This window comes from Helicoverpa armigera, chromosome 11 (assembly GCF_030705265.1).
Source record: "Helicoverpa armigera isolate CAAS_96S chromosome 11, ASM3070526v1, whole genome shotgun sequence".
NCBI lineage: Eukaryota > Metazoa > Arthropoda > Insecta > Lepidoptera > Noctuidae > Helicoverpa > Helicoverpa armigera.
Window position 1 is genome coordinate 4443341 of NC_087130.1, and position 25462 is coordinate 4468802.

Genomic DNA, 25462 nt, shown 5'->3' on the forward strand with positions numbered 1-25462 from the left:
GTTTCGGTAGTTTATTCCCACGTTAGTCTGAATTAAATAGACATTGAGTGCATTAGTTGCTAGCTGAAAGTCGTAGGAGTCAATTAAGGAACATACTTTATACTCCTGACTCTCTGAGTTATTATCTATCAGTCCGTTGCTTTATTTAACTAGGCTAGTAATTCTATACGGCTACTTGTTTTCATTGACAAATTGTATTTTAATGCAGGATATATTAGGTGTCTTGTTGCAAATAGGTGCTGCTTAAATGCTAATCTATGCTGCACAGTTGAGCAGTTTGCTTTTGTTCTGTCGTGCGATAATCTTCCAAGTTTTATACTAAAATAGCTGTTTCTGCTACATAACATCTGCATAATATCCATTCACATATCCAAAAAAAAAATCGCGATTATTATAAAGTGTGTTTTGTTAAAATTTAATTAATTAATCTATTCATTTATTAGTATTCTCCTTACTGCTGAACTTTTATGAAATCTACAGCAATTTCCGTAAAATAGAATAAAAAGTTGAGAGCGCGCCAAGAAATTCATTCTGGACATCTCAGTGGTTTGACTAGTCAAATATGTACTGCAAGTGAATGTGGGAGAGGTGCCCGCTAACCGCCTAGAGCTAAGCTACTCGGGGACCACTGAAAATATAAGACAGAAGGCTTACAGGCTTACAATCCTTCATGAGTATCTATGATGTTTCTTGCCGGTTCTTCTCTACAATACTTGATTTTTGGAGCCGTGGTCTGATTTTTAAAAAGACCTTGTAATTAAAAGTTTTACCTTTTTTTTAATTCGACCCACATTTCCAAAACTACTTCTAGATTAGATTAAATTATTTAGACTAGTAAATTAAACAGAGTTTTCACAATGGGTTAAGTAGGTTGTTGTGTTTTTAACACCAACAGGTTATAAGCTGAAGGCACCAACTCATTATATATAAAAAAAAGAATTTATCCATTGCGTCTCATTAAAATAAAATAACGCTTACAAGTTATTTTCTTTCTATTGCAAGCTGTTTTAGAAGTTGCTCTTGCAAAAAGTTGGTCTTCTGCTATTTATTTATCTCGTGGGCTCAACCTGCATTTGGGGTAAAACTGAAAAGCTTTAGTCTTTTACATAGTCATGAGGACGGTTTTAAGCGGAAAAATATGTTTGAGGAGATTATTAGCTCAGTCTAGAGAAGAAAAAAACTAGGTACCTAGTTGTCATACGAATATTATTATAGTAAGTAATATGACTGTCTAACGCACAAAAAAAATCGCATGCTTTAGATTTTTGGCACATAATAGTAAGAAACATTTTGTCTCTCCTACTGACTTGTTTTTAACGAGCAGCTCTTTACTCAATCACAAGTAAGTAATACAATTCAATTTGAAGTCTCAGTATGGGATCTCTTAATCGATTATGTAAACTCAAATATTATTAAAGCAGTTATCGGCAAATTGCTTAGTTTATTAAGTATAAATTTTAGAATTCACTATTTACAACCAACGCCGCCGATTTTATAGCCCATATAAAAACACCACCCACGTTAACATTAAAATATTAAAACTTCTACATAATTTATCAGATAAACGCCCATAAAAAGATTAACCAAAGCTTATTAGAATCCTTACTAATATTATAAATCGGAAAGTGAGTTTGTTTGTTTGTTTGTTTGTTCCGCTTTCACGCCGTAACTACTGAACCGATTGCTTTGAAATTTTGCAGACGTAAAGTTAGAAGTCCGGATTAAATAATAGGGTACTTTTTATCCCGAAAAAAATAGATATTCGAGGAAAACCAAAATATTGTTTGCTTGATGGATGGATTGTAGATGGCGCTGTGTGTCGTTTAAAAAATGATACGATAATGAATCCTCGAAAATGAGGAATTCCCGAGGGATGACGTACAATTTGTTTTATCGTCTTAACTGTTTTTTTTTACATCTACTTATCCTGAAATAACTATAATTCAACGAATTACTAATTGGTATATGTATTAGTTAAGTTATTTAGTTCTTGAGGTATGCGATAGATGGCGCTGGGTGTTTTTAAAATACGTAAGAAGTGGAATGATAGCTTTTTAAAACGTGGTGACGTTGTTTTTTTTAAGATACGTAAGAAGTGCAATGATATCTCGCGCTTTAACCTGTAGCTCATTGTTCAATCGCGAGCTTCCCGATAGCTCGATAGATGGCGTTGTGCTTTTCTGTATCGCGGTGTTAAGGTTCGCCGCGAATTAGTCTTCTTAAGGTGTTTTGAAATCAGTGGGGCCCAGTAGGGCCAGGGCCAGCCGGGGCTGCGGGTTGTTCGAAAGAGTTACCGCGGCCCTGGTATATAAAAGGCCTAGGACGGAACACGACAATTTTAGTCAGTAAGAGTCTGACACTCCCTCACCGCTGCTAACCCACAGCGGGAGGGGTCTTTTGATGATTTTCTTATAGTTGTGATTTATACCGCAATATAACCGAATTCCACGCGGGCGAAGCCGCGGGCGGAAAGCTAGTACTAAAATAACAACGTTAGGTCAAACTTTTATACAAAAAATATTTTTTCCCATATTTTTTCAGTTATTAAAGTCTTGCATATTCTATGTGTTACGGTATTATAAATTCAACCACTATGCTCTGCATGTTTGAATTTTAAATTGCCAAAAACATTCGCTTTTAGAAATGTCCCTACTTTTTTTCAGTATAGTAGCGCTATCTATAGTTTCTCACTTGAAACATGACGCTCAAAGTGGCGCCATCTCTGAGTTGAAAACAGTATTTACTGTGACCAAAGAATCGATTATTAAGTCGACGTTAATTTGTTTAACAAGCCAAAAGAGAGAGGTTTTTTATTCAACCGCGTTTATATTTTTATTTCCTTCAACATTCGATACCTATTTTTATCTCTGAAATTTAAATACTCGTGAAGTTCAAAGCGAAATCCTGGTAGTCAAGAGCACGTTGTGGATGATCCGGAAAACCTTTTAACACCACAGGAGTGGGTTCCGCACTTCGTTATAACACCAGTCTGAATCAAACATTCGATACTGCGGTGTATCTTTCAAACGAACGCTGGGAGTTCCCTCGGCGCGACTGTGCAGACTTGCGATTGGTCGCAAATATTTTTGTTTTACTTTCGTGTTACTTAAAAAAAAACAAATGGGATTTTATCGGTTATCGGTCCTATAATACTTTATATATTACTATACTGTTGATAATACTTATGGTTCAACATGGTTCATAACGCAAGTAAGTACCTATGATTTTGACGACACCATCTTGATATTTAAAATGGCCTAAGACTTTAGTTTAGGAAACTCGAGAATTAGGTAATAAAAAGCTTAAGCTGCATCTAAATAATGTAAGTAGCTTGTACATGTCGAGGCACATGCACAGGTTACGCATTTTAAAAACGTGCGGCTCCAGCGACTTGCTCGTGTACCCAAGCAAAATACCTACCTGCGTGCTCTTGTCACTTGTCAGTCGCACATGTTAACTTGCTCCACAATGTACGAGGGGAGGTCAATAAGTTCGCGGAATGGAGGGGTTGGCGGGGATAAATTTACCCGTCCAGGTAGGCACTAGATAAGCACCTCATTAAGAGTATATATACCAAGTTTGAACCTAATCGGGTCATTAACTTTTGAGTTATCGACCTGCAAACGACTAAATCGGGAAGAAGTCAGCCAGTATGGAGAAAATTGAACACCGTTTGCCGTTATTAAATTCCTTACCAAGCAAGGAAAATCCGCTCAGACGATTTTTCAAGAGCTGTTAGCAGTTTACGCGGACTCTGCTCCTGGTAAAACCATGGTTTACAAGTGGCATGGTCTTTTCAAACAAACAAGGGAGTCCATTGAAGACGACCGCCCCTCCGGACGGCCAATTGAGGCCAACACACCAGAAATCGTCGAAAAAGTAGAATAACTTGTATTGGGACTATTACGGGACAGTACTACGGTTCTTTACTGGAAAGATTGAAAGAAGCCATTAAGGAAAAAAGAAGAGGAAAACTGTCAAAAGGTGTGCTCCTTTTGCACGACAATGCACCCGTCCACACGTGCCATGTTGCGACGGCTGCCATTCACCGATGCTGCTTTGAACAATTAAACCACCCACCATACAGTCTAGACTTGGCCCCCAGTGACTATTATTTATTTCCAAAAATGAAGAAAGAGCTGCGTGGAAAGAAATTTGACGACGATGAAGAAGTCAAGTCGGCGATTTCGGCCTATTTTGACGCCAAAGACAAATCATTTTTTTTCGATGCTATAAACAAGCTATTTGAGAGATTCGAAAAATGTATTAGGGTTAAAAGAGAATATATTGAAAAGGAAAAATAATTTGGTGTTTAATTTCAACCTCCTTCGCTCTCATTCCGCGAACTTATTGACCTCCCCTCGTAGATGCACCCTTAAAATGTTCAGAAATCGAAATACGCAAAATAACTATTCTAATCCTTACGACAAACGCATATCGCCAACTTTAGTCGCACGTCTAAACTCACTTTTCGCACACAGAACTAGAACTGGAACACTAAGACGCACTCAATACGGCAGTATATAACGACAGCCGTGCAGACTTATTGAATGCAGTTGCCAAAACACTTGTCAATCGAATTAGCACTTTAACACAAGGGACTTAGGTTGTAATTCGTCTCGTAGACGGAGAAAATGTATTTGTTGACTCGTAAAGAGCTGTTGACGTGTTGAGTTAACGCAGTGAATGAGTGAGTGAATGGAGTATTTATTTCTTTTCAGTAACATTATATTTTTATTAAAAAAATCTTATCCACAACGTTATTCAAAAAAATCACGTACTTTCTGCTGTGATATGTTTTTAATAATCTAGAAATCTGAAACATAGTTTTTAAGGCAGACTTCTAAGCACCTATAACGTCTCGAATGCGGAGTTTCGTTCCCAGAGGAAATAAGAAAAGCTTCGTGACATTTAAATGCAGTGTCAAATATATGGCACTCCATTTACAACTTATCCGTGGCTAACGCAAAAGCTCCTGTAACGTTTCAGGGCAGAGTGGGATGTTTGCCTCGTATCGTCAGTCGTTTATAGACTCAATATCAATGCTGAAGCACATGCGTTTGGAATGCTTTTATTGATATTTAAGTCAGTATTTTGAGGTATTTCGTAGGTGTTTTAGTTGCCAGGTATGCTGAATGGTTTAACTTTTTTATGTGGGATTGGTGGAACAGTTTGTCTAACAGTAAACGGTGGAATGGTAATAAAAGAACTGATGGGTCACAAAGTAAACAATTTCCCGTTTTGCTCTCAGTGGAGGATTTCATTTTTATTCCCATGCATAAACTATTCACTAATTTACTTTACTTTTGGTTGCTAATTTATAGATATGCATGTTGATATCGTATGCCAAGAATAAAGCAAAGTTATCAAGAATTCATTGACATCGATTTTAATTTTGAGGAATTTCCATTCATTTAGTTGGGTATAAATAAATGAATGGAAATTCCTCATTATTACACTACAATACCAGCGAAGCTACGTACAAATCATAAATTAATGTTTGTATTCAACACTTCATTTACCGTGCACCAAAACACGGTAACCGGCCATTCATACAAACAGACAAACAAACAAAAAAGCCTGCACACATCGAGTGATGGTCTCCAATTGGCACGTACAGCCAGCTCATAATTCGTAGCTCGACCGTATAGCGATCACGTAGACGACTGACGGTTTATAAAACGTCAAAACTGTAGAAAAAGACAATAGAAATATTAAAGGAATGTTGTTTTTAAATCAGTACACAATTTCTTTAGACACGTTTGTGAATGAAGACAGAAATGCGTAGACATACCATGTCAATTTCGGTTCTTAGGCATCGATCAAACCCTTTGCTTATGCTTGCATAATTGTAATACTAATTCGGTTCCCAGTCTTCTATTCGTTTGGAATCAAAAGTTATTATACATCTTACAAGTTTCTCAGTTGATGATTTCTACACCTCCTCCTTGGGAAACCTATTAAAACAAAAGATAAATAGCAAGCATAGCTCAAATTGTCCTTCAATACATTTCTCATTAAAACATCTTCACTGAAGTAATCAAGTATCCTAGCTTTAGTACAAGTTGTTCTAGTTTGCTAACTCCGCTACAAACACCTTTAAGTTGGCCGGTGTCCCTAACAATGTAATAAACTTGCACATGCTGTAAGCACAATATAGCTTGCAGGCGTGCATGGTAACTTAGGACTTTAGGACGCATACTTATTTGTGAACGAGCGCTGAACGTTACACTATAAAGTCACAGATACTAAGCATTTGCCGTATATACGCAATAGGAAATTATTTTTTCTTCTTTGCAAAGTAGATCTTGACTTAATTTGAAGGGAAAACTTACTTATTTACGGCAAATGGGGTTTAAAAAAGCCAACACAATGTTTGGTTTAATCTTATGTTTTACATTATGACTTAACGAAACTACTTCGAACACATTCCAGCATCAAAACTAGCCTACAGGTATACTTTCTGAGGCTGCCTGCGTCATTTCCATGTAAATTGGTTCAGTAGTTTTGGCATGAAAAACAGACAGACATAGAGACAGACTAACATTAATATTGGTAAGGATTTGTCTATGTACCTTTACAGCGATAAATTCCAAGCATCGGCTTCCAACAGCTCAACAGTTCTTAGTGACGCATTCCAATAGATCGATACATCAAATTGAAGGAGTTTGAAGTGACCAAAATAGTATACTCGTAGGCGCTAAAAAGGTAAGATCTAAAGGAGTTTGTAAACATTAAAAATAAACTACCGTTGATGTTAGTAGTTCCTTTGGGATTACAAACACTGAGATACAAACAAATAAAGAGTAATTATCTCAGGTACTAAAATCGACAAAATTTAATTTTAGTTTCTAAAGTAGATAATTGCGAGATAAGTGAAAATACATGTCCTAACGTAGGGTATTATTTAGGACTTATTTTTATTTCCACTTTTCCTTTTATTTATCGAGGTGACTTGTCTTTCCTAATGTACTAGATAAAATACTTATTTCAATAGACGCACTAAAATAGATTTTATTTTAGGTACCTAATTTTCTTCTAACATGAGAAATTCATTCATATACCAGGCCGACTATAATGTCTTTCTTCCAAAAACAAGCATTTTCGAAAAAAGAACGCGACATTACTCAGATTACCGCAAAAGAGGTTCGGTGCAAACGCTATAAAAATTTCAGGGTACAATCAGCCAGTCCTTCACGGGGTGATGACGTGTTTACTTTAATCATTCGGGTTGGTCCCTCGTTGTGTATTCAGCCAGCTATGTGAATTCAAGATAGCTTTATCCAGGTGAAATATTTCTAGAAGGTTCCACGAAAAATCCAACTGGTGTGAACTAAGACGGTTTTAAAATTTAATTCTGATTTTACTCGCTAAGTATGTTTAACTTTCCTGAAATTGTTAACTGTTACTGTTACAGCCTTTTTATCGTCCCACTGCTGGGCACAGGCCTCCTCTCACACGAGAAGGATTGAGCATCAATCAAAATTGTTAACTATAATTTGAAAAACACATCAACTTGCAGAGGTTTTCGGAAATAATATCTATCAATCATAATAAAATAGTAGTGACAAATAGACCCAGAGACAACGCGTATGCATATTGATAAAAGGTTTCTTTCTCCAGAGACTTCAGTGTTTTGATTTGAGCCTTTTCTTGACACTGACACTTCCTAAATGTCATGGGTAGGTACAGAACTTTATTCAAAATTAATATTTAATTTGATTATGTTTTTAAGTTTTCAATACAAATTGAAATAAAAAAACGAACAGTAAAAAAAATTTGAGGTGAGATATTTAAATAATATTACTACTATCTACACTAATCAAACTTGTCTCGTCTCAAAGTTGATTTTATAAAAGTTTTTATTGAATTCATGAAAGTTTTGTCATAACTCAATGCAATAACTAGAAAAGTTTGTCTGTCTAGTCAAGTATAAAGTTCATAGACGGTTGGTTCAGATATCAACTTGATTTGAACTAACACCGACTGCGAGTAACTTTTGGGCACAACTTTTAGATTCAAAATCTAGTCGCTAGTGTGAATCTCAATGTTTGAATGATTGGAAAACGAGTCAGACTGACAGTTTTGTGTACCTAGTACTTTGCTACTTAAATAAGTCACGATTTACGAAGGGCAGTTACTTAAATTTCGATAAGAGATTAAAAAACGTCTGGCCTCTCAGGCTGTAGTTGTTAGTTGTTGAATACAGTGAATATTAAAATTAATACTCTGTCAATATTTAGCTTCAAATAATAAACAAAACAATAACTAATTGTAATTCCACTCAATTATCAACTTCAGCTAAGTGATAACAAGAAAATGGATGAGCAGTTTGTTTACATAACCGAGTTTGACCGAGGTAAAGACCACCCTCCACCCAAGGATAGTTTATTCCATTATCGGGCATACCACCACCGCATCGGCCCATAATCAAACGAACTAGGTACTTTTCCCGCCCAAAAATAGAGACAACGCACCAAAACTTGTTACCTTAACAAGTCCATCCTCGTTCGAACTTCGTCCTAATTTAATGTACCGTAGTTTGTGATACAATGGCGTTTTTATCCTTCACGTATATTTTGGCAAGTGTATAGCGAGAGAAGTGGATTACATCTCAGTCTAGATCGGTCGGTTGCGGGGCGCGCACGTAATATACATAGTTATAGTGTCATACCACACATGTCATATTGACGTGAGAGTGACGTGAAGTGACGTTAACCGAATGCGCGTGACACGCCGATGCGATCCGCCATGATGGTCACGTGACTCGCACGAAATGAATGACAGTTACGAACGTATTTTGAATTTCAAATTAGGAGTGCATTAATTAGCCGCGTTTATGTAACCCAATATTGGGACTGTGGACTTAATAATGTTAGTGAAGCTGTAACTTTGTTACTGTCAAGTGATTATAACCTATAAAGTTTATGTTTATGTTAAAGTTGGGTATAAAACCAATAATACTGTTGGATGCTGATTGAAAAGCGCGTGTTTGTAAAATTCCGTTCATATTTGGATGAAAACGTGAAGAGTACTTACTTAAAAATGTCCAACTGTCACTGAATAAAACAAAAGTAATGGAGAGGCAATCGAAATGGTATCGATTTGAGCTTAAAATAGCCCATAGTCTCACTTGACGGTACTTGTAGAGATTCTCTTCATAACTAATTCAATACTCTATTGACTATCGATATAATTAGTATAATTCTGGGTAATATTACAAAATGATATTCATTAACATTTCTAAGGGGCATGGGCACCTAATTAAGACTGAAAAGAAGTCTTAGTCACAACATAAAAAAAGTACTCGTGTTCAACACGTAAGCACTAAAAACTAAGTACACACAAATAAAACTTTACAACGTTAGCCGACGTAAGAAGAATTTTATGGCAAAAAAGCAGTATATCACTTTGAAACTTTTAATTTGCGGCGGATAAATAAACGTGAATGTACTCTGGGGACGATGTAAAAACGTCGTTTAGCGGGTAGTCGGCTCACTGCGGTATTCCGAGATAACTGGGTCAGTTCTGCAGACTGAGAGGCGCCTGGACTATTGACTAGTCTCCGCACAGGGAATACGAGAAACGGGGAAAATAAACAATAAACGAAAGTTACATCGCTGTAAAATTTCCAGAATTTTCTTTAAGATTCTTCAAGATGTTTGACGTTGATTGAAGTTGCATTTGTTTTAAATAAATGTTCAGATTGATTCATCAACGCTCGAAATAAAACAATTGCGTTTGTATCTATACTTATTTGTTTTGGAGTCATAGATGGCGCCACCTGTTGCTAAAGCACATCTTTAAAGTTTATATATTGGGTACCTGAATGAATACCTAGCTGGTATTTGAGGCTAGTATTTATGTCTCAATTTAGTTACTTCCTTATTAACAGTTGTTAATGTTCAGCATATGATAACAGTAAATAAGTATATTTAAATGAAGTCTCAAAAAACCTCAATAAAACCGATCTCAATAAAAATGTCTGAATAAAATAGAAGACTCCAATATTTGATTTATGACATCCCACGTACATTTAGGTTTATTATAATAAAGCAGAAACAATACAGCTAACAAGACATTTGAATGATATTGACTTCGTAGACTTGCCGGCGCCGCGATTATTGTGCGATAGATAAACTTGATGGCATCGGTTTCATAATAACAGTACAAAGAATTTTTAAGGCAAACAATAGTAGGATTTTCGACGAATATTACAGTGTTGTTGTTCGTGTATTATTTTAATAAAACCCTGTAGGCTATAAGTCAGCCGTGATGGAAAAATATGGAACAATATTTTTATTTCAAGTTTCGGAGCTTGGCTCAAAATAGTTTTTATAAAAGTAGTTCAAATTGTTTTTATTAAAACCTCCCTTAATTTTCTTAATTCATCCATTATTTCATTTTAGTAGCTAGCTGTCTTGCACTGTTATTATCCATTGATTATACTTACCGATCCAAGGTTTTTATTCACCAATTCTCACTACTCTTCGCTGCTCTTCGGGAGTCGAACCATCCTTTACTCTTCTTATCTCTCATTACCCTATCATTTTTAAGACTCAATCGAACATCATCATTATTTTTCCAATCGGTATCCATCACATCCATCCATGTTTTATCAAACCCATCTCATTCCCTATGGTCAGACCACCAAAATTGGTTTTTGAAACAGTGTTTCAATCACTTCGTAGATCCTGTATCTACGTTTGAGCAAATTTGCAAATTTCCGACGAGCACTAGTTTGCTTGCGACTTTGGTACAAACCGGAGTGGTACCAACTGAATACAATGTATTTCAATTAACTTGTTTTGAGTGCAAGTTGCGAATGAATTTTGTACCTGTGGACTTTTATTTAGGGTATTCTATTTTAGTTTATTCACAAATAACCAGATTAGTTTGAGTAAATTCGAAATATCGAGGAACCCTGTTACCCTTTTAAAGTAACTGTATGACTGCTCGTACGAACAAATTTTCTGAACATTTAGGCTTTTCGGAAATTATATTATCAATCCCTTAGAAAATATTTCCCACAATATTAGCCATAGTAAAGTTTCTTAAGGGAATTAAGCTCCGTAAACTAAGCGACCACTACTGTAGCCGAGAGATAAGCTGTAGTACCGTCCTAGATATACCTCTAATTTCTGGACATTACAACAAAATTGAAAACATGAAAGCTTGTCTTTGTTATAGTCTATTCTATTTTGACTGTTATTTTGTTACATAATAGTACCAGCTAATCCTTTTGATGTAATATATGATTGACATAGGTAAGCTTCTATATAACAAGATAATATAGAAATAAAAAGACATATTGTCTTGTACACAATGTATTGTAGACACATCAATAACTTGTACTACATATTGTTCGAACAATCCTTAGAGTTCCTGTTCTTCATATTTTCCGCTAGAAATATGAAATATTAAAGTTAATAGAGCATGACTTATTGAAGTATATGAACGGTGTAGACAGGCTAACGGCGCCCCTACTATTGAATTCTTGGAATCTCATCACTTAGACTTGGTAAACAGGTTTTATTGTGCTATTCCTGTCCTAGGACTTATTATACACGTGTTAACTGAAGAAGTCGTGATGATCATTTCGCTAATATCTGCCGACACCTAGTCGGCAGATATTAGCGAAATGATCATTTGATAATTATAATCTTTACAAATATTAGCATCAGATTAAGCCTAAGCCTGTCAGACTAAGCCTGTCAGATAAAATGCTAGCCTTTTTAGCGGTTAACAACCAAAAAATGGCTAGCTGGTCACTTTCAAGCATCTCAACTTTGTTTGTCTGTGAATGCTTGTGATGAATGACAGGGTGGAGAAACTCAGTTATAAATATGAATCTGAAAAACTTTATCATCATAAAACCATACAAAAACAAGACTGATACTACCCAGACGCGGCTATAGATTTCTAAAAAGTGCATGTTAGTTCAGACGGCGATAAAAGAGCATAAAATTACGAGCCGCTAACAGCCTCCCACATACCGAAACGGTTACATTCTTCTGTAAACTAGTTTTCCTATAAACTAGGTAGACTACAAATTGTAAAGAGAATCTAGTAGACAAAAAAAATAAAACTTTGTTTACTGTAGTACCGGGTAAACGAGCCTTAAATAAAATGCAATTTCCACCTGCACGGTTTTCCTCATTTGCCACAAAAATTAGGTACTTAAATTGCAAAAAAAAGTATGTGTCAGCAGTTATCCCATTTTATTTACCAGCACCCTTCTTACATAACAGAAACTGCGCCATGTAATCGGCCACGGGAACTACGGAACTAGGCAACCAGACATCGGGGTCAGATTGGGAGACGAGACGACGCCACTGATATCGACTTGAACAGCTGATGTTCCAAGATTTTAGTAGCATCAGAGCAGAGCCGGGACGCGTGCACGCGGATTCCGGACCAAATTACGCGTTGCCAAACCGAAAATAGTAATTCTTTTTTCAAAAGTGTTTAAGAATTCTCTGTGACCGTTTTACCTACTCCAAGTTAAACGCTGGCAAACCGAAAACAGTTATTCTTTTTTCAAAAGTGTTAAACAATTCTTTGAGAAAGTTCTACGTTCGTTGTAACTGGATGGTCTAATGCGGCCTTTTGCGTCGCGTGTGATTTAAAAAAAATATGATTGTGTTCGTTATCTGTATTCCTTTAATCATAATTATTCTTATTATTTTGTCTTACGTTAAGTGGTAGAAAGTCGATATGGTTGCGTTTGGTTTTTAAGTGCATAGTGCGTCTAAACTGCGTTCGAGCATAAAAAAGTTGTTTTATGTCATTTGAATCGAGTGTTTTGTTGTCACATGCAAAGATGGTAAATAAAAGTATTGTATGTATTAACTGATTATAGAGTTGGAAAACTTATGAAGTAACGATATCATTGAATATACTTACTAGTGCTTCCTGTAGGAATTTGACTTTTCTCTTACATAAGAAACTGTTTTTACCATGATGCGTCAGAATTAGAATAATTTCGGTTTAATCTGTCAATATTTTTTGCGTGTAGCAATCTTTTGTGATTTTCTTTTGAATAGAAGAAGTCATGAAGGCTATATATATTTCTAATTGCAATTTCTACCTTGTGCTTAAGGCTTTTTGGACGAATTTTGCCTGAAGTATCCTGCCTCAATTTTCTTGCGAAGAAGTTACTGTGGTTCACACGCTTACCCAGTTTACTTTGAATTTAATTTAATAACTAGCTTCTTGTGTAGCAACAAACATCAAAGAGTTATTCCTTTCTACAATATAGTAACAGATAGGTATGTCTGTCGAATTTGAGGGGCTCTAATATTTACCCTCATAATGGGTGAGAAGAAAAGCTCCTAATATTTCAATAATTAATTATATAACATTTATCTTATCAATAGATATACGTTAACAGTGGCAAATTGGAGCAACCCTCCAGCTTGAGAGAGGCCTTGATCCAGCAATAGGCTATTTTGGCTATGACGATGACGACGTATAGTCGAAAAACATTATTCAATGATCACCTAGTGTAATCTGAAGTTTTTGCTAAACAGCCTACAAAGAATAGATAACGTTTCAGGTAACCAAAATCCCTCTCCATTAATACTGTTACTAATCCATCAACCGGCTAGATACAGTTCTACCAACACTCACTTTTGAACATTACCTTCTATCAAGTACGAACTGTATAGAGCTGTACACAAGCTTCACTTTCTTTTCAATGTTCTTGATTCCAGCAAGTCTTAAAATAGTCATCCCTATACGTCAAACGTTGAGTGCAAATCAATCACCCCGCCAAATCTCAGTGTATTCGGGTCACGATACTTTTAATGTATCGATACCTGCGTAATAAAATCGATAAACAGACTGAAATACCACTTGTGATTGAAAACGAGATGTATTTTAAAACTGATCATGTATTTAGTGTAAATTTAATTTGGATCTTGTTGCAAATTGACTAGTAGCTAGGTAGGTAATGTACAAAGTATTCTTTATTTGGTATTCCTCTTTCCGCAAAATGATAATTGAACAAGAGACTACTTAGAAATCAGGTTGATAATTGCTCTCGAAATTGGCCAAACGATCAATAACAACGCAGATCTTTTTCATTAAAAAATATAAGAATCCTGCCAATAATAGAAAAAAGCGGACTGTTCACAAAAAATAAGGTAAAACTCTAAAACTTTTTACGGTATAAACAGCAATAAACGGGAGCCGTACCGTTATTAATTTGATTCGATTTAGAACCGAGTAGAACGATAAGGAATCGATTACTTCCAGTGGCAGATCGGGAAGATTAAAAGATTGGCAAAGATAAATCTAGCCTTACGTAGGCTATCTATGTTGATTGTCCATACAAAATGATTATTTTGTTAGAAGCAAGCTTTTTACGAAGAATGTGCGAACTAATTTGTACTGCCACTCTTATCTGTCAGCTCTGACAAGGATAGAATGTACCTATTAGTAATTCGAGAAATCTGCCCTAATGTTTGTCAGGATAAAAGTTTGCGAAAAAGAATCGACTAAGTTCGACAAATGAAGGTTAGCTTTCGCAATTAGGGCAATCGACATTACCTATCTATTACCTACGATGAAAATAATTTAAAAAGCATTGAATACTTTTTCTCATTTCCTCTTCTAAGTACCCATCAAGCAATCCAAACGGTTTTTCCTAGTACGCCATAAATAAACCATAGATTTAATGTCTAACTACACTGAACGGGATATTGTGATTACCTAGCTATACTAAAAACCGTTTACTAGTATCATCTTCGGGTTAAGATGGCAAATTGAATATTAAACTACGTTGTCAATTTGTTATGCAGCGTTAAAACAAGGGCTAAGCGCCTTACACTTTCTATGTAACACTGATGGAATACTAAATTGCCTTTCACATTTTAGTAGGCGCTTGGCGATTTAAGCGGCAAAGTCGCCAGTGTCGAATATCCGAAGTTAATTTAGAATTTAATGGGCCATTAATAGTGAAAAATGTTAATTGAATTATAAATTTTGTGGTAGGTTCCTGTAAATAGGTACTTTATAGGGGTTGTATAAAATTGGACAAGACGATATTTAAAGTTTATTGGAGGTTGCGTTTACTTGAGTTTGCTCCGTTCCTACAGTAGGAGCTTACTTAAACTATTTGGTTACTTGCTTTCTGATAATTTGTAACAACATAATTTACCATAGGTATTTTATGTATTGTTAGGCTTGAGACAGTCTAGAAATATCTATCTATAGATAGCGATGGGGACCAATTTTTCGACGCCCTTTAGAGATAAGTTTTAAGTTTATTTTTTGTGTAGGTACTCATCTATTTTGCCGTTCAAAAGCAAGAAGATATTAATCAAAATTATATCAACTGTCTCAACTCCCACGAAATACCTACAACAGTCTATTCTGGACCATAGAAACCTTACAAACCCTTATCAAACCTATACCTCCTTTCGCCTTCATTCATAGCTTCACCATTGATTTTCGTAGCTTTGACATTGAAGTGCAACTTGCGACTGAATGCCTGAGTAGACCGCTCTTGAATGCCTGTCACTGACTGAAATAGGACATGTTCTTAGAGAACAAAATGACGAGCGGAGATGGCGTAACGGAAAGACTAGGTTTGCGAGGCCAAAACGCGGCTGTTTGAGGGACGAGGAAAGTTACTAGCTACGCCCTCATACGCCTTCTTTGATACCCGCCTATATATATATATTTTTACATCAACAATCTTCGACAGATTTGTCAAATTACTGGTTCACTCGTACCTGAGTGTTTTGATCACGCCCACCGTACGTATATTTGAGGTAGAAGAGGGCGCCAGACCTACCTGCCTTATGGCATCTCCGCGCATGTTTCCTTCTTCCGTGGACATAATGTTGTGTGCTAGTATTTATCAGTTGGTATTCTATTTGCATTTGAAGGGCAAAGATGGAGATGTGCTGTGGGTGTATATTGTTGAGATGCTTTATGTTTAGTTTTTATTACTTATTTGAAAAGTACTCTACTTGAGAGCAAGAAAATTGATACTTTTTTCGGTAAAACAAAAAGATAAGAAATATTCTGGGTGAACCAAGTAGACGTGATGACAGTTAAAAGTATTTTCATTTGTACATGCTTATCAATCTAATCCAGTTTGTGTAGTTTTAGCTTATCATAGATCAATGGGTGCTTATGCCTTTATAAACCTCTGCCCTACTTTTGACAAGATTTCATCCAAATTCAAAACCTCTTTCGTGATCTCTAATTAGAATTTGTCAGTTCGAATCCTATCCTACTGATGTGGTAATAATCCTACATCTAGCTGGCGAAGCTTATGTAGTTTGAAGGGATTATCAAGGGAATTAGTACGGCGAAACAGGAATGTCGGTAATGCATCGATCTGTCGTTACTAATCAGTAGATACGTTTGGTGCCCAATATATTTGGCCTGCAGTGTACAGGTGAATATAGGTTAGGATTGTAAGCTTGACGTATCGCATCAGCAGAAATGCAGCTATCATTGTTTTGATATAAATTCCATTGTAGGATAAACCGAAATATAGGTAACTTACAAGTAATTGAAGATAGTAAAAATAAGTCACAAAAAATAAATAAATACTTAATTAAACATTATCATCATTTCATCCCTATATCATAATTACAAAAAAGTATTTAATGCATTAAACAATAAAAAAATTCACCACAAACTAAACCAAATAAAAGACTGAAACGTGCCAAAAAGACTTCGTACTAAAAGTGCAATAAAAAAAAAACAAAATCCAAAATGGCGATGGTAGTGTCAAGAAAATCAAAGTGTTGTATATGCTCGCTGTTTTTGTTAGTGGCTCTGGGCATAGTGTTGGCTGTGATATCGACGTTGGGACTGTTCGATAAGAAGGAACATCACTACGCTTTGGCTGAAAAATACAGTCAGACTTCAGCGCCGCAGATCGTGGAAATTGGTGGTGTAAGTAACTTAGTTTAAGGGAAGATTTGATTTTTTTTCTCAAAAAAAAAACTTCAATCTTTATTTTCTTGATAAGCTGTCTAAGGTGTTGAAGAAACAGGTATTGATGTCACCATTCAGTAGTAATATTTATTTGGTAATGTTTGAAAAGAACATACTCGTACATTGAATCTGTTTTGTTTCTTTCTTCTTTTCTACTTTCCCTCAAAGAAGAAAACTCTTTTCAATCAGAATAGGTACTTTCCTTTAATTTCTGCCACATAATTCATCGAATTCAGTTGAAAACCAAATTCACTTTCGCATTTATTATAATTAGTATTTATTTAACATCAGTAAATACGCAAAATTCCAAATCAAATTCCAAATTACACACCCATTGGTTTTTATAGGCCTCATTAATTTTACTACTACAATGGCGCGATCTAAAGCGATTAGCAGCAAATCACCCAACTAATAGTTCATTCATCCTAATAATAGTTAAGTTCCAAACCAAATAAACGGTAATAGTTACGATAAATCGGTACAATCAAAACCGGAAAAGCCTTCCGTAAAACCGGCTCTTACCGGAATGACCGCACTTTTACGTTACAACGTTATTACATTTCACCAAATTACTTTGACCTATCTAAGTTTAGTGTTAAAGAGGATTTATAGGTCTGGATTTATTGGCTACCTGTGACGTCACGCTCCTGAAGTGCCAACGACCTATAAAATTAATGGGGTTCGCATGTCTTCCGAAATGGTTTAGAAAAGATAGCCTATTCAATCTTTGTCCTGCTTTCCTTCGCTTTACCTGCTGAATGCGCGCTGATAATGGGATTTTATTTTTAGATCCTTGAGGTTGAGGAAGTAGCAAACTATTGTCATTTGTTTAAATGTAGATTGCAACCTCTTGGGTATGAAAAAGTCCTTACCAAACGTAGAGACGTAGAACAATAATTTAATTTTTAGACTTAATTTGGGCTGCTCCTTTAAATGACGCATCATTACGAGTCTTTAACCTACATATTTTTTATACTAATCTCTTAATATGATAGGTTGGATTAGACCTGACTACTGACTAGTACCTACACCCTACAATAAAAGGACTTCACTTCTATATTTTAAAGCAGACAATGATCAAATAACTCGAAAAAAAACATCACTCTCATTTATATAACAACTTATACACACACCCAAAATACATACCCACGTACCAACTAAAGTGAAACATACAGTTTTATGATTTCTAGCACTAAAGTCTTTATTACATCCCTTCTAGAACAATCCCTAGCGATATGAAGTGTCATTACCGGGAATTGTCTCACATCGCCAAAATCGCCTAGTTCAACAGTAACTACCCGTTATCGCGTGTCCACATTCCGGCAATAACAATTTGTAGCTATGTGTGCTAGGAAAAACTTGGAAGCTGTTAAGTAAAAGAGCTCTTGTGGGCTACTTGCGGTCTCTAAAGGGCTTCTGTATATCGGTAGTGTGGTAGTCGCCTTTTTTTACGTAGACTCGTCTGTGAACTGGATAATATGTAAGATATGGTTTTATAGGATCAGGGTTTTTTATCAATAAAGTTGTTAAATAGAATGCTATAAAAAGCTGTTATTTTTTTGGGCTTTAACCCTCATGCATAATAAGATTATGTTTAAGTGCTTAAAACATAATGATGTTGAACTAGGATTACACTAAGTAAGTAAAGTCACAGCAAAATTCAAATGACCCAAGTCATATTTCAAAACTAAGCACAAAAACGCGTTTAGTTAGATGAGTACCAAAGTTCATTATTTACAACCAGTATTTGCGATGATATATGAACCCCAACACAGCTTAATGTACACAGCGCAGCCATAACACGCCAAAAGCGAGATTACATTTTCAACTTTTATTTTACTACATTACAGTTACAACTACATAAATCAAAAGCGAATTTTTCTTTTACGAATTTCCACCTGCGTCATTCCAACTTAAAAATACATTTTTCAACTAGAAAATGGTTCATGTAAGGCTATCAATTTTATTTACACGGCCTGCCTATTGTGTGATTTCGTACGTGTCCTAAATCCGTTTAAGCTGTAATAAATCTTGGTGTTGAAAAAATTAGCGTTATTTTTGCGTGGCAGGCCACTCGTCATTATTCGGGGTGTTCTATTATCGCCTCGGCTGAATCGACCAGTAGGGTCGTTTTTCATTAGAAGCCAAATGTGCGATAAAAGGGTTAACGTTTTGACCTAACGTAATAGAAAGAGGGCTTGGAAGCACGGCTTGTTAGCTTAAATGTATTGTGAAATTCTGTTTAAATTTTCTAGGTGCATTTATCTGTTATTTTAATTTTATAAATAGTAGAGGAATAAAACGCATTTTTGTGTATAATAAATTAAATTGTAAATTGATTTTTTTTTTATTTGGCAAAATTATAAATCTAAAGCTTACATATTTCCCAACTTATTGATGTAGAGACGCTTCTAGACAAATATTTATAAAACAATTTTTATTTTGGTATTTGGCCCCTATTATCGAAGTACGCGAGATGTCATCGTTATCCGATTTGACGGCCGTTTTCCAATGTTGGCCGTCGAAAAAAATATTGTTACCTACATGTACAAAAAAATAAAATTCCTGCAGACCGGAATTACTTTTAGTCCCGGCTTTCGATGTCATGAAAATGGAGGTGAGTCCGCCAAACTCACTTTTGACCCCGCAGTATTTTTAATTAAAAACATTATGTGGATCGAAATTTTTGCCCGCTTTTATTGTATAGCTTTTCCAGAACACTTTAGTTGCTATGTGGGACTTTGGGTACATTTATTTCCGAGCTTTCCAGTACTAGGTTCAATTAATATTGCGTAGGAGTCAGGAATTCTCTTTACCTGTTAATTTCAATTTGTGTCTCAACAAATATTTTTCAACAGAGTTTTCTGTAACTTGAGACGTCAGTTGCTATAACTTGAAAAGGTCGCATCTGATCCAATTTTATTTTGAGTTACGTCAGCAGTTTATTTACATAAATAAAAATAATTTAACTGTTTAGAGGCAGTTTTGAGTTGTTTAGAAAGAGTCTACCAGAGAAAAGTTGAAACTTTGTTACCCGTTTTCAAAAATGTTGATTCCCAAGAGATTTTAAATCTTCATGTTCTTACTGCAAAAAAGTAAACAGAAGTTCGTCACGTGTTTAAGAAATTTTTTGTCGAGAATAATTTTAAACACGTGATGAACGGTAACTTTTTTGTAGTGAGACCAATTAAGTCTTAAAGTTGCAACTACGAACACAAAAAAATTAAACAATGTAAAGATAATTTTAATTAAAAACTTTTTCATCATATTTTCATACTGCAAGAGGAGCTACTTTGATCGCGAACAATTTGCGAGCATTTAATTAACGCCGTCAGACACAATATCTAGATAGAACTCTAGTAGCACAAAGCTTTAATGTTCTATTAGCTAACGAATGCCGGGGTCCTATTCTCAAAGTGCTAGAGAAATGGTCGAAATGTTCCATAAAGTCGTATGCGGTATTCAGAGTAAGAAATGTGCTGAGCATTACTCGCTTTATTGTGTGTTAAAGCCTAGTTTATTGCCCAGTGCCGTCTTGCAGTGCTGCTTCGTGCCTATTTATTTTATTTTATGAAAAAGTAGACAGTTATGTTATTTAATTGGACGTTCAGATTTATTGTTCGTGTTATGATTTGAAGTATATATTTTGTATTTTTTTGTGAATTGACTTCTTTGAGTATATTTTATTGATGTAACTAAGCGGCGCTAATTGTTCATGTAACTATGAACTGACTGCAGTATGCGAGTTGAAATGTAGGAACGATGATTTTAAGAGGAACAGAGCTAGCCTATAAAAGAGTATGGAAGGACAAAATATGCTGCACCAACCTAAAATAAAATTGGGTTAATAATTAGGATAACAATGTGACTAGCTACTACATTATTGACTCATAAAAGTTAAAATGATAAAGATGAAAGTTTTTTTATTCAAAGAAGGCTGAAAATCAGCACTTTTTTAATTCTTTACAAAATATAGCCCCCAAAACGCCCGCCCTTTGTCTTATAGATAGAGGTTAATAATTTCCTACAAATCGCACTAGCTACGCACAGAAATACATTAGCCGTTCCACAACATTGACACTGATTATCCAGACCTATTCACTCGCATTATATCGAGTGACATCACAATAGCCCCCCCACACTTCAATTCTGACAAGCAGTAGTAATTAGATCGCGCTTCCCCTGAATAGAACTTAGTGCGACAAAGAGATGTGCAACTCAATGGAACTACAGTTCTACCGTAATGAATTTTGGCACCTAGGTGTCACTGTCCAATCTATTCAGTATTATTTTGGACAACATGTATAGAAAGATAAAAAAAGGTCGAGGTTTGTTTTTCCTTTTCTTATGTAATGGCATGGATTCAATTCCGATTGAAATTAATCCAGAAAGTTGTAATTACCAAATTGTGATTCTTTTACTATAAAAAACAAAATACCCGACTGCACACTAAAAAAAGAGTAAAACAAGCCCCACAATAATATTGATCAATACAACTTTACTGAATATAATTTATAAATATTGATGGAAAGCATCGCAGGCGGGGACCAACAGAGGCTCATTTATAGTCATTTGGGTTGTGCACCATTTAGCAGAATTTTCGTTGGTGGCGGTCAAGGTGGTCCCCGCCTGCGATGCTTTCCATCAATATTTATAAATTATATTCAGTAAAGTTGTATTGATCAATATTATTGTGGGGCTTGTTTTACTCTTTTTTTAGTGTGCAGTCGGGTATTTTGTTTTTAATAATAATTCTTTTATTTATAACTTTTAGCTGTTTTATTTAACGAAAATGTTGTAGATGTAGAAGACTATGTATATGTAAGTACCGTTTTAAATTATTTCGACGACATTTGGCTTTAGATTACGAGTGATGTTACTCCGCAACATAAATTTACCGCCAATGCGACGTTCAAGACGATCAAGACGACGTTCATGCATTTGATCAAGACGACGTGATTGTATCGCCAAAAGAATCGCTTTTTGCTTGCTAACGCATGAGTTGCTTTGCGTTGACGCAGAATTAACATGTTCCCGTGGGAATTTTGAGAAAAAACGTATCCTATATTAATTACTCCCGTGATTGAAATGAATCTAATGATACCGCATACATATTTTTTTAAAGGGAAATTTAGAAAAAATATCCCGTGGGACTTTTAGGATAAAATGTATCCCATGACACTCCCGTAATCAAGACAAATCTAACGATACCTCATACTTCAAAATCCATCAAGCCGTTTAGGCTACAGGAGGTCACAAAGGAACAGACATACATACATACTTACATACTTACATACACTCGAAAAACATTACCCTCCTTCTTTGGCAGTCGGGTAAAAAAGGTTGAGAATACACTTAATCAACGAACCGATGTTCAATTTTAACTGTTTTTAGTTCCGGAGTGATATTTGATTAAAACTCACAGTTGAGTTTGGGTTGAAAATGTTGAAATACAGAAGTTTGTTTATAAAATAATAGGTACTAGCTACAACACAAAATACACGGGTTGGTATTTCATTGTTATCTAGTCATTATAACTAACTTATTCACAACAGATGACTTTTATTTCTTTTTTTCGGTATAATATAATTGTTTTCGTTTTAACTTCTTAATCTTCCTACTTATCATATTTTGACCGATTGTACCCGAACCGCATTTAACCAGAACATACATAAACAACGCTAACTGTATAAAGGTCAAGTTTAACTGGACGTTTAACCTCATCCTTTGACTTGCTTCGGTTAAATTTAGTGCATCGCGGCGCATGCGACCGAATGCATGCGCGTACGCACCTTAATAATATACCGGTTTGGCATTTATTTTTTTCAGTTAAAGGTCAACGAACTGTGAGTTAAAGAGTGACAAAATAAAAAGCATTGTAAAGTTCATTGAACTTATAAAAAAATCAAATCTAAAAAGTTTTTATTAGTGTGAATTTTAATTATCAATGGGTTGGTGAAAGATCTTCCAAACAGATCATTTGTATTCCTAACTTTTTTCTAGTTTCAAGTAAAATACGAAGTTTAAATTACTAGTTAAAAGTTTTAATTATTTGACATCTAAGCGCGCTAATTAAGAATTAATTAGTTTGACTTTCAAGATTCACCTAAGCACTATCAAAACCGCAAAAAATATTAAAGTAAATAAAGTTGCAAAGATTTTTCTAAAAATGTACACCTACGTACAATTTATATTAAAATATTATAATTTATAATTATAAGTAAATGTGGCTAGCGTTTATATGAAACCGATATAATTAGTTTCGTAATTCTACAAACAAATCTAAGAAAACGTTCATTTCTAGGAATACTCGTATCCTTACTATCCGGAAATCGTACCTACCTAATAGATTGTTCCTTTAATTATGTCTCTCGTATCGCATTTCACTTCTGTGAAATTAAGTTATTTTTAAACCTAATTTCAGGAAAAACATAATTATTTCCGGCGACTAATGTAAAGCAAAAACTAGGAACAAATTGTAAAGCAAATATTTTAAACCACACCTAACTTTTTTATATTGTCTGACATGCAACTAAGAACACTTGTTCCAACAATGTTTCTTCCCATATTTACTTATCGATTTGAATGTCGGTAACCCTACAAAGTGCCAGTATTATGATGTGTATAACCGGACAAAGTGAACACTCGATACGTTGTCAATCGAAATGGAATCGATATTATATCGATTGCTAATTATAATCGTGATACAGGGTGCGTTTCAAGAGCTCAAGTTGTATGGATCTCCGACGCAGGCTGAAGTACAATGTGTCAACACTTTTGAGGTAAGATTTTTATTAATTATACTCTAAATACACAAGGTGACAAAGCCCCTTTAAAATGACTGTATCTGCATTATAAACTATAGTATCGAATGAAGCTGTAGAGATTAAAAGATACAGACCAACACTTTCAAAATACAGTCCCAATTCTTTTGTTTAACTTATAAAAAGTATCTACTACAAGCGATTAATATTCCACCTCTGCATTAATTACTACTTATTACAAAACTTACCTAGTTAAACTAGTCAGCAGCACCTACAATGTAATTGTATTTCTAAATTGTACAATTGAAGCTGCAATCTTGGCTACTCTATTCCACAGAATTCACACAAATGTACAATTTTCAACGTTTTGACAGGAATCCGGCGATGGAGACGAGATAGACATTGACAATTACTTGGTGATTACAAAACAAATATAATTGATCGCTTTTCACTGAAATGCTGTACCTAACACGGTTTTTGTGGTGTCCTAACTAATTTATTTAATGTTTTCACAGTACTAACAATATTCGATACCTAATAATATATAAAATACTTGAATGTAGCTAAAAATACTGGCCACATACCTATTTTTCCACTAATAATTGTGTTATTATAAGTATTCGATCGTAAAATTTGCACAACCCTAGCACAGCGATCACTTAACGATCGTTGAACAAACTGTAATATTGCTAAATGCATTAAAACAATATTTCTATAAAAAAAGCAAGTGTATTTTAGTATAATATTTGAAGAAACAGAAATAAATAAAAATAAAGCAAGCAAAAAATAAATATGACCAATTTTATAATTTACCTCTATTCAAAACCTAACTGCAAAATGAAGTCAATGCACTTACACAAAAAAATCGGAAACGCAATGTTATGCGATAATGGCGATATATTAAAAAATATATAATAATATTATCTTCAAGAGTCATCGACTCCATTAACAAAGCTGATCTTTATTACGAGAACAAAGATAATAACACTAGTCCACTACCGCGGTATGCAGTGCAATAAAATAAATTGCTTGCAAAATTAAACTTGTTTACTTAAGTAAATGGGCACAAATAGACGCTCAAGGATTTATTTTATTGGCTCTTAACGCTTTTCGTGGGGTTAGGGCTAAATTGAATTTGGAGAGAGAAAAAAAAACATATAATTACATTAATGATTAGACATGTACCTAACCACACATACTCTGTATAGCTTAATTTATAATACTGAAAAACTACGACATTTATTAAATCAAAAGAACTTCTTCAAACCACAAGATTGTCGCTCAATATCAGTTGAAACACTTCCCATTAGAATCCCTAAAATCGAAATACCAAAACATCCTCAAAACGAAGAAAGAAAAAAGCCTGCACAAAAATGCACCGCTTCATAACTCCCCGATATCGAGGAACTACATAAAACTATCCGACAACACGGACTCAACCGGTGCAGTAGATCTACTTGACATGCCAGCGATCCACATCTGATGATTTCTAACCTCTCTGTTGTTCGTTGACACTGCCAAGCACAAACAGTAATATCGTAAACAAACTCGGTAGCGGAACATCGGATTGCAATCATGTAGGGTGTGGACTGAGTGAGAGTAGCGGGAATTATTTTAAAATTGTTTCTAAACTACACGAAGTGATAGAAGATACCTACGTCATTTTACAGGGTTTAATTTTATTAAGTGTATTTATCAGAAATCGGTTCCTCGAACTATTTCACAAATAGAAACAG

At 35.1% G+C, this 25462-nt stretch overlaps 1 protein-coding gene across 1 annotated transcript in view; it reads left to right on the forward strand.

The window, feature by feature from the left end:
- LOC110370105 (collagen alpha-1(XVIII) chain) overlaps positions 1-25462 on the forward strand; it is a 168797-nt gene that overhangs the window by 119195 nt on the left and 24140 nt on the right. Inside the window, exons 5-6 of the mRNA XM_049850809.2 lie at positions 23673-23744; positions 24101-24142. Coding sequence (XP_049706766.2) covers positions 23673-23744; positions 24101-24142 — 114 coding nt within the window. The remainder of the gene's footprint in view (positions 1-23672; positions 23745-24100; positions 24143-25462) is intronic.